The 15077-nt window shown below is 41.3% G+C and overlaps 1 protein-coding gene across 1 annotated transcript in view; it reads right to left on the bottom strand.

Moving 5' to 3' along the window:
• EEA1 (early endosome antigen 1) overlaps positions 1–15077 on the bottom strand; it is a 113575-nt gene that overhangs the window by 13992 nt on the left and 84506 nt on the right. The window contains exons 21-27 of the mRNA XM_063447099.1: positions 12938–13132; positions 9302–9484; positions 8538–8723; positions 6182–6313; positions 5740–5925; positions 2180–2418; positions 1785–1905 (exon numbers count right to left, since the gene is read on the bottom strand). Of these exons, the coding sequence (XP_063303169.1) occupies positions 1785–1905; positions 2180–2418; positions 5740–5925; positions 6182–6313; positions 8538–8723; positions 9302–9484; positions 12938–13132 (1242 nt within the window). The remainder of the gene's footprint in view (positions 1–1784; positions 1906–2179; positions 2419–5739; positions 5926–6181; positions 6314–8537; positions 8724–9301; positions 9485–12937; positions 13133–15077) is intronic.

The raw sequence follows: 15077 nt of genomic DNA, 5'->3' as shown, positions 1-15077 counted from the left end.
TGCCGGGGTGTGTCTGTCTGAGCGCACGTGCCGGGGTGTCTGTCTGAGCGCACGTGCCAGGGTGTCTGTCTGAGCGCACGTGCCAGGGTGTCTGTCTGAGCGCACGTGCCAGGGTGTCTGTCTGAGCGCACGTGCCAGGGTGTCTGTCTGAGCGCACGTGCCAGGGTGTCTGTCTGAGCGTACGTGCCAGGGTGTCTGTCTGAGCGTACGTGCCAGGGTGTCTGTCTGAGCGTACGTTCCAGGGTGTCTGTCTGAGCGTACGTTCCAGGGTGTGTGTCTGAGCGTACGTGCCAGGGTGTGTGCCTGAGAGTACGTTCCAGGGTGTGTGCCTGAGCGTACGTGCCAGGGTGTGTGTCTGAGCGTACGTGCCAGGGTGTGTGTCTGAGCGTACGTGCCACGGTGTGTATCTGAATGTATGTGTCAGTGTGTGTGTGTATCTGAATGTATGTGTCAGTGTGAGTGTGTGTTTCAATGCGTGTATCTGTGTGTCAGTGTGAGTGTGTTTCAATGCGTGTATCTGTGTGTCAGTGTGTATGTGCCAGTGCATGTATCTCTGTGTCAAGGTGTCCATACATGTTTGTGGGCTGTGTGTCCGTGTGGGGAGAGGGTGGCGCATGGGGTCGGGTGGCGCCGTAGCTGTTGAGGCAACCTCCCAGAAATGTGTGCAAGTTGGGATGTTTGAGTATGTGTCACTGCATGTGATCTTCTACTACATACACGTGATAGGATCAGTTAGTGCATGGTGCTGTATTAAAAATCAATGCACAGGCATTAAGCACTGTGGTATATATGTATGGTGGTATAAAAGGGTTAATCTTTCCTTGTTGTGTGGAACAAGGACAGATAGGAAAAGTTCATGACCCCTTGTTATGTTGTTGGGCAGTGTTAGACAGGTAGCTGGGCAGAAGAGGTGACAAGAGCTGGCTGAGGATTTGATGCAGGCTGCGAGCAAGAGAAGAACGTGAAGCTAGGCAAGAATAAATTTCAGTAGAGCAAGTGTAGTAATGTCAGCTGTTACAAAGGCAGGAGCAGCACGAAGAACCACTACCTCCCCTTTTATTAATGTCTTTCTTTCTAATTATTTGTCGTAGTGTTTTAAAGCATTGGGGCACATGTCATCCTCTGGGTCATGTTCTGAGTAAGGATATGATGGCAAATGTTTTTTAAATAAAAGGCGTTCAGGTCATCTAAGACTGACTGGCAATTTTGTGATTGATAAAGTTAAAACCTTTTTTTAAAATAAACTTTATGAAATATTTATACAATTATGGTTGTAAGCTCCTTAGACTTTAAGGCCTAGCCACTGAAATGTAAATAAACTGTGCCTGTTTTTATTGTCAGTTATTTATGAGGAATATTATTATTATTATCATCATTTATATAGCGCCAACAGATTCCGTAGCCTTTTACAGTATTATAAGGAGGGGGAATTTAACTATAAATAGAACAATTATAAGAAAACTTACAGGAACAATAGGTTGAAGAGGACCCTGCTCAAATGAGCTTACAGTATATATGAGATGGGGTATAAAACACATTAGGACAGGAAATCAAATAAGGTGGGAGTGAAGTAGAGCTGGAGGAGAGAGTAAAGTGATGCCCTTTAGGAGAGAGCAAGAGACAGGTATGTGAGGTAGAGGTGACTCTGGGAGGCCATAAGCTTTCCTAAAGAGAGGGTTTTAAAGGCACTTCTTAATGATTGAAGACTAGGGGTGAGACTGATGGGGGTAGGCAGGCTATTGCTTACTATACATATATAAAGTCAATGTTTTGTCACACACTACCTGTAGAGACTGGTTTTCTCTGCCCAGCTCCTCCATGGCATACGACGTTTCGTCTACTTTCTTCCTTAACTCTACTACTTTGGCTTGAAGTTTTTCAATTTCTCCCTCGCTTTTAAGATACCTGAAAGACAATTAAAAGGGTAAGAGCAAAAGGTTAATTTTTTTATAAAATTCATAGCCTGGATTTGCGAGCATAGGTTTGGATTGTAGTCAAACACGTTTTAATTAGATGTAAAACAGGTCTAAGACCCATGAATACTCAATCCATATGAAAACAGGTCTCAAAGGGAGTTTTTAGTTTGTTTGTTTTAGAATTGTATGTGTAGGTAAATGATTAAAGACCAGGTGGACGTTAATATCAAAGTCTGCAAAACATTTTCAAGACAGAAATCTACCTTTCTAGAAGGGCACGTCTTTCGTCTTGGTTATTCTGGACAGTTGCCTCTAGCACTGCAATCTCTCCCCTCAGCTCATCCGTCTGCTTCTCCAGCTCACCGACGCGGCGCTGGCTGCTCTGCCACTCCTTCTTGAGTGTCGCAATGTTCTCATTCAACGCAGTGATCTGCATGTTTAGTTTGGACTCATTCTCCTCAGATGTCTTTTTTTGCTCTTCTTTTTCTTTTGCTTCTGTTATCTTGATACATAAAACACATAAAAGGATGCAGGTCATTTATAACTAGAGACCAAATGCTGTTTAAAAAAAAAAAGAAAAGAAGAATGTACACAAATATAATAGGATAAATTCACGACTGGCGGACAGGTTTAAAATGAGAATTGACCGTTCCCTATTAGATATGAGCATAAAGGGAAAAGGATAAATCTTGCACACCTTAAGAGAGATCTTTCATGCCTTTCATGCCATTCCATGCCATGGTAACATGTGAATCTGTTTTAGCATTTTCTTACAACGTACCTAAGTTGTATCAAATGCCCACTCCACATCTGGTCTTCTCCAGCAGAATGTGTCTGATGGCCAAAGTACAGTCAATGCAGCTCTCAGGCGTTGTTCTGTAGAGCAATCCTACAGTAGAAGACCAGATGCCGTACAGGGGACTGGCAGAACCCAGTTGCTTTACATCTTACCACGGAATTACCAGGGCAATTCTGGCACTACAACCACTACAGAGAGTTGGTTGTAGTTGTTATGGTGCTTGAAGTGTTCATTAAGGAGTCCTCGTTATGCAGGAAAAGTGAGGCATACAGAGCTATTTACTCAAAAAGAGCTGAGGCATAAACTACCACTCTCAGTCAATGACTAATATCAAAGTAGAGGCAGAACTAATATTAGTATGGAAACGTCCACATTAGCGATATCCAGAGGTATAAACTACCGGTAGCTGTATGTTTGGATATGTCTGCATAAGACTAGGGTGGGAAAGGGACGGCTGCTCTCCGGATTCATGGGTCAAAACAGAGGACCCATCGTGCTCCTACCCCCCTCCCCACTTGGACCGGCGGGGGTCATCCCGGTCCCCACTGGAGGGCAGACACACATCTTTGCTACCTGTGGTGATTTCCTCGAAGATACCGCCCTGCACACAGCGTGCCAAGATGGGCGCCAATGGGAAGCTTCCAGCTCCCATGAGGAACGCCTCACAAAGGCCTTTGATAACATCTGGGCGCAATTCTGGCTCCAAATCCAGCAACGCATAGAAAGACTGGATGCTACTCCTGATGGTCAGCCTGACCCACGACGCAATGTTCATGGGCCGCGGCCCTGCTGGAAGAAGCTCCACGACGGCACTGCTGGTAAAGAAACTGATACAGAAGCCTCAGAAAGCACTTAGGCGCCGGAGGCCCGACCCTACAGCAAACCACTATCTTCCAGGGCCAAGACCCATAAGGGGAAAGTCAAAATGCATCCGGCTAGTAAACAGCCTGACAGAGAGCCTCGAGACCAAGTTCACATCGTTGCAAGCGATGGGACTCGTTAGACTGGTGTTATGGCCTGCATAAGGACTGGGGGCCGATGGGGCACAGACATGTGGGATTCAAGTCTCAATTATTTTCAGAGCAGTGCTTATTTTTTGCTGGATATAGGCTGATTCGATTACCGTCTCTCACTACTTCTATAGCAGCTGCTCTCTATCCTCCTGGAAGCAGTTATCTGTTTATTTGGTTTCTATTATTCCTTTAATTTTCCACCTTGATGTGTGATTGCGCACCCAGTGGTATTTATTACCCATGATTAATTGCATGCCTTTCTAATGCCCTGAATTCCTGTAGTGTACCAAATGTAGTGTCTTTGGCTGATGGCAGTCTTTCCAGGACACTACCAAAAGACTTGTGTGTTCAAAGGACGAGATTAACAGTACAGTTTTATTCAGCTAACTCTTATTATCTGCCTATATATACATAGGATATATTGCACAATGTATAGGTTTAAGTTACATTTTAATCTGCTTATGTACGTACTGACTAGTGCAGTGTTTAAGTAAGTTATTAGTAGACATTTTTTTTAAATGTAGCTTATAAAAGACACCACAAATATGAAAAGTACAGAAAATCTATTTCAGTTAGACAAAATCAAATACATTATCCAATAAATATGGGATACATAGGGAGAGTTATTCTCTAAATCTTGGAATGTGGAGAATTGACAAAGGAATTGCACATTTTAACTAAAAACATCCAAGACGGCAAAATATCAAGTCGAAATTTTTTTCCAGCCCAGTCATTTAGAGTTAAATTTGAAATTCCTTATAAATATAAATTCTCCAGGTTTTGCGAATAAACCTCATTGACTGTGAATCATCCCTTAAATAACTCTTTGCGTTTAATAATTAACTTGAATTTTGCCAACACACCCAGGCCAACAGACACTTCTCTTGTAAAGTTTTTAATTTGTCGAATATTACAAAAGACACCTTGAAGAGATAATATTTACCTGGAGACAAGATTCCAATCTAGAATTAAATTTCTTTATTGCCAACAATTAAGGTCAAATGCAGGTTATGCTTTTTGAAAACTTAAGATAATCATTAAACTTACATTTGCACAATTCTAACAACATAGGATCACAGGTTTATCAATGATACATCGATCTCCAAGAAAGAAAAGCATCAGAAGTATTGATTTACAGTTTTGTAACAAAATTCGCATAAACACGTAACTCCAAAAATAGCAGCCAGCTCTACATAGGATTTAGGGAAGTGCACATAGCTGTGTACAGGGTTGGTCAACAGAGAATGTTTTACATATCCTCTGAGATACAAGCTGCTATATGTATTCAGTTTTGGAATGGTCTGCTAGAAACCAGGTTATTTCCCAGGAGGCTGCCACCTGCTGGAGGTTGTTTAGTTTGCTTTCCAATAGATCTGCAGTATAAGTATCTGCTACCGGAGCAGTTACATACACATTTTCAGACCCTAAAATGAAGATGCCCGCTCAGTGACTAAGGTAGTCTGAACTAAGGAACAGGACAGATATTTCTTTCATCGCAATCCCCTGTGTGTGTCCCCTTCACTTGTCTTACGCAGTATGAAAGCAGCAAGTTCACAGAAGAGAACAATAAGCTATATTTTAAGTTTTTATCAGAAACAGTCATCAATTTTACTTTTAAAACTACAGCTTAGATGTAATATTACCAATGTGTGCATTATTTAATGAGGCATACATTTAAGTAAATAACATATTAAAGTGGCTTTCTGGGGTTACTGTTGCAGCCATCTTTAATTCAATTTTTTTAGAAGCACTCCTAACCAAAGACCATGGAGATTATAGTGGAGGAGATTTATACACTTGTTGAGATCTGAAAAAGTGGAGTCATCTCCAACGGAAGGAGCTTGCAGATTTTTTGGGTTTCCATGGTGATAGCCCCCACTTTTCTGTTCACAGTACACAAGCTCCCCAATCTGCATCTGAGGGTGCATGCTTATATAAAAACTCAACCAATACACGTCCCGACAACATGGTTTACATTAATAAACACATATAAAAACATAAGCTTTCTTACCAGTTTATCTTTGAGCTCGATGCTTTGTTTCTTCCATTCCTCCTCCTTTCTTTTCATGTCATCTTTTAGACTCTGCTGAACTTTCTTCTCCTGCTGAATTGTGGACGTTAAATTGTCATGTTTGCCCTGAAGTTCCAACTTCTGCTGAATCAATAGTTGTTTTGCTTCTTCAAAATTGCTGGTTTTCTGTTGGCCAAATCACATATGCTTAGATGTTTCAATGCATTGGGGTGCTGCAGTCTGGACAGTGACAGCTATCTTTGGCACCCCAATTGCGTGTCAACTACATTTTCCATAATATTTAGCCAGCCAACTTTAAGGGAAATGTAATTCACATACATTTAGGGTGCCAAGGTTAACCATTCATGTTCTAGAATTTAGCCAGGTAGGGGTTATTGCTGTGAAACATGGTCAAAAAATAATCACCAAAACAAGTTTTTACCTTTTGGTACTCCTCTTTAAAACTTTTTAGTTCCTCTCTCCTCTTGGTCAAGTCCTTCTCAAGTTCTTCCTTCAGAGAACTTAAACTAGTTGCTCTCAGTTTCTCATCATTCAACTCTTTTTCAGTTGAGGCCTGAAATAAAGAACAGTGATACCATAAAGGGCCAGTAATGATTCCATAGCGTAATGGCTAGCACTTAGCACTCAGAATCACAAGCTGGCTTCACAGTGTAACTTGGATTAGTAAATCACACCATCTCATGGTCTTGAAAGTTTACTATGGTCCAGAGGCTGCCCAGCATTTTGTCTTGCAGCGGATTAAATAGGGAAGAAGATGCCCAGTCTCCTGGCCTAAAAGGGACACTCTAAACACCAAAACAACTTTAGTTTAACAAAGGTGTACAGATCATGCCCATGCTCAACTATCTGCCATTTAGGAGTTTAAATGTAGAGCCAGCAGGAGCCTCATGTGTCTTATTAAAGTTCAACTTACAGAGCAGGACATAAAAATAATAAAGAAATGTAAACATCTGATTAAAAAATTAAACCTTTTTTTTCATGCAGACTGTGTCAATCACGGCCAGGGAAGGTGTGGCTAGTGCAGCATAAACAGAAACAAAAGTAATTTAACTCCCAAATGGCAGAGGATTGAAAAAGTGAGACTGCAGGGGCACGACCTATACACCAAAACAGCTCCATTAAGGTAAGCTTGATTTGCTGCCTATGGTATCCTTTTATGCTATTAAAGATAGTTACATAGCTGAAAAGAGACTTGTGTCCATCAAGTTCAGCCTTCCTCACATATGTTTTTGCTGTTGATCCAAAAGAAGGCAAAAAAAAAAAACAGTCTGAAGCCCTTCCAATTTTGCAACAAACTAGGAAAAAATTCCTTCTTGACCCCAAAATGGCAGTCAGATATCGCCTTGGATCAACAAGCTATTACCCCACTACTTAGAAATGATATCACTGTATGTTGTGTTTTTGGAAGTATTTATCCAATTGCGGTTTAAACATCTGCATGGACTCTGATAAGACCACCTCTTCAGGCAGAGAACTCCATACCCTTATTGCTCTTACTGTAAAAAAACAAACAAAAAAAAAAAAAACAGTCCTGTGCCTAAAATAAATCTCCTTTCTTCCAGCCTAAAGGATGTCTTATGTATAGCCCTGTTTATGAATAGATTTCCAGATAATGGTTTGTACTGGCTCCGAATATATTTGTATAATGTCATATACCCTCTGAGGCGCCGTTTTTCCAAACTAAAGAGATTAAAAACTTTTAACCTTTCTTCGTAACTTAAGTGCTCCATTCCTTTTATCAATTTGTAGTTCGTCTCTGCACTTTTTCTAGTGCCATGATATCCTTTTTTAGAACAGGTGGCCAACATTGCACAGCAGATTCAAGGTGTGGTCTTACCAGCGATTTATAAAGAGGCAAAATTATATTTTCATCCCTAGAATTTATGCCCGTATTTATACATGACAAAACCTTACTGGCCTTAGCAACTGCAGATGGACATTGAATATTGCTGCCTAATTTGTTGTCTATATCAATTCCCAAATCCTTCTCGTGTGTGGTTATCCCTAATTCACTACCATTTAGGGTATAAGTTGCTTGTGCATTCTTAACCTCAAAGTGCATAACTTTGCATTTCTCTACATTAAATTTCATCTCCCATTTTAGTGCCCAGTCCCCCAATCTATCTAAATCCCTCTGTAGCAAAGCAATATCCTGCTCACATTTTATTTACAAAGTTTTGTGTCATCTGCCATCACTAAAATATGTCTTTCAATGCCTATTTCAAGATAATTTATGTTAAATAGAAGCGGTGCCAAAATAGAACCCTGAGGGACACCACTTACCACTTTTGTCCAGCCTGAAAATTTACCATTAATGACAAACTCGTTGTACTCTATTCTTAAGCCAATGATACGCTCCTGCACTTTAACCATGTATGGGTAAAGAGCACATATTTAACAATTTTACAAAATACAGTTAAAAGAAATTTAAAAAAATAAAATAATAAAACAGCCAAGAACGTGTTCCTTTCCACATGCATTTATTATTCTTTGGGTATTTTTTTTTTATTTCATTTACTTTGAAACAAATTAAGCTCGTTGATTTTAACTAGCTAGGAGATTAGAATACAGTTGATTATTTTTCCCATTTGGCCCAACATTAAAGTTTCCCTCCAAATACACAGTCTTTTGTCACTATACATTACATTCTGGAATGTAAACTAGAGCGCCTGCATTAGGAAAGCATGCTGTTTTGGACAGCACAGTGAAGAGTTTACGCTGTGTTGTTTAGTAGCATTCCAAAACTTAACATTGGACAGAGTTCCTCCGCAACATACCTTCTGTTCTTGTAATTCTTTCAGGGTCTTTTCCTGCTGTTTCACTTGGCTTGTTTTTTTAGCTATGTCCTGCTCCATGGTAGCTTTCAAAGCGGTAAGTTCCTGGACCGCGTTATTCTGCCTGTTTATTTCATTCCTATTAGACTTTAGCTCTTCTTGTGCCAGGACAAGCTTTTCGTCTGCAGACTGTAATCCAACGAAAATGTATTTATTACAGAAATAAAAAGTTAGGCAATAAATAACCCTCAATCTTAGTTGTTTGAGTTGGCTTCAGTAGTGGAAAATAAATATGGGTTTTGTTGTTGTTTTTTGCACAATTTACACTCCTTTCATTTAATGTTCTCTCTATGTAACTCAAGTATATGCTTAGTAGTATACGTTTAATGAAACAGAAGACACAAGGCACATCCTGTATGAAAATGTAACGCATATAGAACTGTTAAAAAGCCACACAGAAACCAGCATTGATCTGGATGGATTTGGGGCTACATATTTCATAAATCTACGGGAGTTGCTAATTGTCCCTCTGGATTAAGGAGGTAAAATGTACAGGAACTTGAATTCCAAACCTGGATGGATGGGAGTTCTTAACTTTCTTGGGAACGGAAAATAGGTTATCCACGAAACTTCAAATTGTAGTGAACTGAAAACTAAATGGCAAAATGTAGGCTTTCCATGCAAACCTCTAGCCAGAACATTCACTACTAGAGCAATCTAATCCTTCCTTTTCACTCAAGTAAACAAAAACAAATTCCAAATCTTACTTTGAGATCCTGCTGTATTGCGGACACTTCAGACTCCTTCCCATACATATCTGACTGCAACAAATTGAATTTCTCTTGCAAGGCTCCATTAGCTTTCTCCAGATCAGAAAGCTTTTTCTTCTCCGTATCCAGATCACTGTTCACGGATATTATTTGTTGCTGTAATACTCCCTCTTCTTCTACCTGAAAGCAAAAAAACAAAACAAATCTCACAAAGCACATGAAACTTTTAATACAGATAGTCATCTCACATATTGAATTATATACTGACTGCTAAATCAGTATCATTTTAATGAATTATAAGAAAATTACAAAAAATATTAATCCCAGATATGTCAGATTTAAAAAAGTGGGTATTTATAAATTAAAAGGGTGAGTGGCTAGGGTAAACTACAACTAATTCTGTCACTTTCTTGTCCAAATTCTCTTTTTTTGTTGGTCTAGCTTTCAAGATAAAGTTTTATGTTAAAGGGATACTATAGTAACCGGAAAGCACTATAGCTCCCCTCTGCCTCGCCCCGGTGAACAAAGGGTTAAAAACCCTTTATTTACGTATTTACCTGATCCCAGCGTTAATGTCCCTTGGCGCTAGATCATGGCTCCGCCTCCTCAGAAGTCCCACGCCGAGTGCAGTGCACGCATTAGGCATCCTCATAGGAAAGCATTGAATCAATGTTTTCCTATAGGAAAAAAGCCAATGCTGGATGTCCTCATGCAATGTGTGAAGATGTCCAGCATCAGTTTCCGGATCAAAAGACCATTAACATCCAGCAAGCATCTCTAGTTGCTGTCTGGTAGACAGCCACTGGAGGCAGACTTAGTGCTGCAATGCAAACATTGCAGTTTCTCTGGAATTGCAATGTTTTACATTGCAGCACTAAGTGCAATAGGGACACAGCACCCAGACTACTTTAATGGGCTGAAGTGGTCTGGTTGCCTACAGTGTCCCTTTAACCAATGAGTTGTTTTATGAATAGTGTAAACAGTATTAACAGTGTTCTCCAAACAACGTAAATGATTACAGACAAAAATATATATATTTTTTTTAATTCTTGATTTTGGTCACTCAGCATGTTAAAATTGCAATATAAAACAGTGTATGGGCTGTCGCCCTTAAAGTTCACATACATCACTAGGTATATAGGCGATGGCTGGTACTCCGTCCCATGCTGAGTGGGTTTTGGATTTTTTTAAACATGTAAGTCAACATAGTAATACAACAGAAATAAGTCCCTCTGGGTACATGAGTAGTATATAGCCATAAGAATAACATTATGTCTCTCATAGACTTGAGCGCTCCAGTGGGGGAGAGAGCCCCTTCTGGGGATTTGCAGCCTTGAGGTATCATATTATCTAGCATAAAGAATAAAGGGGGGGGGGGGGGAACGGAGCTAGTGTTAGAGTGAACCGTTCTGGGCTGTAGCCGCGTTATATGCTGGCGCATTGCCTATGACTGCTTAATTATTAAAGAAAACTGTAAACAAGGTAAAACATTGGCCCACTCTGGGTTCTTAAGCTACTAGGGGTTGTGATCTCAAGTGCGGCATGTCAGAATGTGAACCATTAAGCAAAAAAGGAATAATAAAACACATTTGTAACTTGGTAAATATAGTCACTGATTTTAGTGGCGGAATCCGTGGCATCCTTGAGGGTGACAAGTTGTCAGCTTGGTGCGGTATGCTCAGGTCATGTTGCCTGCTGGTGTAGCACGATGAGACGACCTGGGCATGAATTATTTTGCTGAGGCGGGATGTAGCCTGCCTGAAGTGGTCGTGGGCTCTGTTCGCGGAGCAGTCAGGCCCAACTGGCCAAGGTGAGTATCAAGTTCCCGTGGGCTTCTTGCCCGGTAGGCAGTCCCTTGGAAGGTGAAGGTAATGAGCCGCGGTGTTCCCCAGCGGTACTGGATGTTGTTGGATCTCAGGTGTTGTAGGCTTGGTTGAAGCGATTTGCGACAGTTTAGTGTACTTCTCGTGAGGACGGGAAACAACAGCAATTGAGAGTCCTCGAATGATAGAAGGGTCTTCCCTCGGGTCGCTGCAAGGACAGCGGTATTATCTTGGTGGTTTTAGAATTTCACAATAATGTCAGCCGTGGCGGTTGGGGGTGCGTTCGCCGATCTGGGCAGGCGGAACAGTCCGTCTATTTTCAAGTTTTTTGCCTGTTTGGGTTGCAGTAGTGTTGCTATTAGGCGCCTCACATAGTGTGGGAGGTCGGTTAGTCCTATGTCATCTGGTACCCCTCTAACCTTTAAATTGTTCCTCCTTCTGTGGTCCTCCAAGGCCTCCACCTTCGCTGCTGTGCCAAGTTGTTTGTGGAGATCTGATATTTTTTGTTCCAGGGTATTTAGGCGTGTGTCTTGGGACTTAGCTTTAGTCTCCAAGTGGGTGAGCCTCGTGGTGGCCCCCTCAATGGCCTCTTTAAAATTTGCTCGGTCGGCAGCTAAGTCCTGCCTGAGTTCCGTAAACATTTTTGTCAGCAAGGCTGCTGTGACCGGTTCTCCTGATGGAGGGGCTTTGGTCTTGTGCCCTGTGGGCTGGTTAATCGATGCGCCGTCTCCCAGATCTGGGTAGAAGTCTCCTGAGGAGTCGGAGAACCCATCTTCCCCCAGCGCCATTTTCTCCCATGAGGCCTTCTGTGAGTTCCGCAGGAGTTCGCCGATATCGTGGCTAAGGGGGGTTTTATCCGGCCTCGTTTTTTTGTTTTTCTTGCCCATTATCTTCTCCTCGACCGTTGGGTGAGGTTTGGGAGAGGTAGGTGCCCAATTTCCGCCGAAAAATCAGGTGACAAAAATAGATTTTAAACAGATATATTGATATGATTATGCACACTTATTAAAGCTGTCAAGGTGAAAGCACTTTGTATGTGCAGTATTTCCGCTTAAAATGCTGAATATATGGAAAAATGTGTAAATTTTGCATTAGAGCGTAGTCATACATCCGACACAAGTGACCTAACAACAAAAACAAAAAACACGCAAAAAAAAAACACCCATCGTCGGCACGCACAGGGAGAAGCTTCTTGTCTTGCACGCAGGCTGCAACAGTAACCAGTACAACGTAGGCACATGCACACAGTCCAAATCACTGGCTATTTTCACCACCATCCCAGAGTGACATCAAAGTAGGCAGGAAGCAGCCAGCGCTGGATTCCAGATACATTTTACATTATATTAAAGGTTTCTAATTTTAAAAACATGGAGGAGGAAGGGGGTGAGAGGAGACAAGTGACTGCATAAAAAGAAAAAGAGAAGCTGAAAAGAAGGTGGTGTAACCTTTTAAAGCTATATGCACATTTGGAGTTATGCATAAAAGGCAGCAGTTTTGCAAAGTTCAGTTCATAGTTGAGTACATTGATTCCACCATAGAAACCAAGGATGCTCCTGCAGACAGTCTCACTTACAACTCTGAAAAAAAATGGAATCATTTTCCACCAGACACAATTTTATACAACTTCCTCATTATCCCCAAAATACTTCGCTATTAACTGTAAAATTATGACCATTTACATGTGAACCTATAGTTGTTTCTTCTTATGAATCCTGAGAACGTGTAGGTTATATTAAGAAACTGATGGGAGACAAATACACAACCAATCTGCAGTGTCTAACAATCCATATTATGTCTCCAGTCTCGTTACCTTTTGTGCCAATTTTGCAGTCAATGCTTCGATCTCGGTTTTCTGAAGTTTTTTATCTTGTTCAGAGGAATCCTGGATCTTTTTCAAGTTGCTCTTGAGTTCTTGTTCAAGCTTTTCTTTCTCTTTGATTGAACTGTGGAGTTTGGCAACATAGCCACGTGCCTTGTCAAGCTCAGCCTTCAAGTTGGAGGATTCCTTTCAAGTAAAAAGAGGGCAATGTACAAAAAAAAAAAAAAAAGAAAAGTGAACTAAAGTACAAATGTAGATGTATACATATAAAAAACATTTAACCTCCCTGGCAGTCTGATTATCTCAGTATTTTTTTCATTATTAAAGCGGTACATTGTCTTTACAATGTATAGTATGTGTTTTTTTTAATTTCCTGCCTGGTTCCGCCAGGCGGCGCTCGCAGGGAAAGGGAACCTGAAAGACTGATGCCGGCATCAGACACTGCGGGAGGACACCAGGGGCTCGTAGGGACAAGGTAAGGGATACTACAGTGTAATCCCGAGCGTGGCTTGGGGTTACCGCTTTTGGTACTGAAAATTGACCCCGAGCCAAGCTCGGAATTACTGCCAGGGAGGTTATATATATATTTATACATTTATCTCATTTACTTTGACAGAGTCTAGTAAGTAACCCTTTATGAATCTGTACTGCCCTGTATTTTTCTCACCTGTGCATGTGGCCATCAGTGACCAGGAGTTTAATAAATGCTGAATACTCACTCAGCCATAGACACAAGAAGCTCACTTGAATACACAGCTTGCATAAAAGTGCCAGTTTTTAATAAATTTAAAATATATATTTTTGTACTCTATCGGTCCTTGTGCAAACTGCACGGTTTATGGCAGAGCAGAAAGGAAGAACTAGCCGTGTCTGGAGCATTTTACATATATATTTTAAGCATGCGTGGGATAGGCATAAGGCTATCCTAACTATAAGATAAGGGACTAATGAAAGTATTTAGAAAACTGGGCAGACTAGATGGGCCGAATGGTTCTTATCTGCCGTCACATTCTATGTTTCTATGTTAACTTCTCTCATCGAAATATAATTTGTTTTATAAATATAATACGGAGTATAAAACATATGTATAAAAGCAAGCAATATAAATCAAAATGCAAGTAAAATATCACAGAATGTGTGAGATGTGCAACCTAGACCTACCAACATCAAGGAGCAGACATTTTCCATGTACCACTGCTAAGGCATTATTGTAAGAAATATGTACTACTTACCGTAAATACATCTTTTTAATTAGTCTATATATTTGACAAAACAACAGGTTTTACTATGAATATATATTTGTCAATGCATCACCTCTAATGAATTGGAATGATCTTTTATTATGAATTACTAATGCAACTACCCTAAATATAATTCAAAATCAATAAGTAGGTTGAGCTGAAAAGAAGCCACCTCATGCAGCCCCGGTCCTGAGCCCAAATAAACACTGATTTACCACTCACAAACCGACCATCTGCCCCTCAAAATAATATATCTGAATAGAGAAACTAGCCAGCATTACAAGGAGACCAGTCGGCGGCTGCAGAACCCACAAACGTGAGGAATCTGAAGGCTCGGGCCTACTTGCCTACTCTGCACATGCTCCGTGAACAATCACGATATGGAAGTGCCCGTCTTTCCCAATGTGCAAAAGGCGACCGGAGAGACCACACTGCAGTCCCACAACCCCCCTGGTCCGGGGGGGTTATCCCGGTCACTTGTTTCCTGATTTAAACTGCAAGTTTCCATGCATAAGTTTATGGTTCTCAGCCTGCAGTTGCGGGACGTTGGATGCAGCTCTGCCCGTATGTACCCAGCCACAGCATGGGAGGCAACACTGCGAAAACTCCCTTCTTGCCTTACCAAGGAGCACATAAAACGACTCAACACACTCACCCAGGAAACTGCCCACGTATTACAAGCAGTAGCATCATGAGTACCGGGCTGTCTTGGGTCAGACAGCAGTGACCTCAACCTCTAGGAGATCCGGAAGCCTGGAGGGTGTTGCTCCCCGTTGCTGTGACCCCGGCCGGGCTGGAATGTGGGGGGACTGCGGCGGATCAGTGAGAAGTGGCCGGCAATAGAGGGGGTCCACGGAGGCACTATGTTTGATTTATAGAGTCTCTACCAG

This window comes from Pelobates fuscus, chromosome 3 (genome assembly GCF_036172605.1).
Source record: "Pelobates fuscus isolate aPelFus1 chromosome 3, aPelFus1.pri, whole genome shotgun sequence".
Classification (NCBI taxonomy): domain Eukaryota; kingdom Metazoa; phylum Chordata; class Amphibia; order Anura; family Pelobatidae; genus Pelobates; species Pelobates fuscus.
Note: the sequence above shows the minus strand (reverse complement) of the source record. Positions and strands in the feature narration are given on the sequence as shown.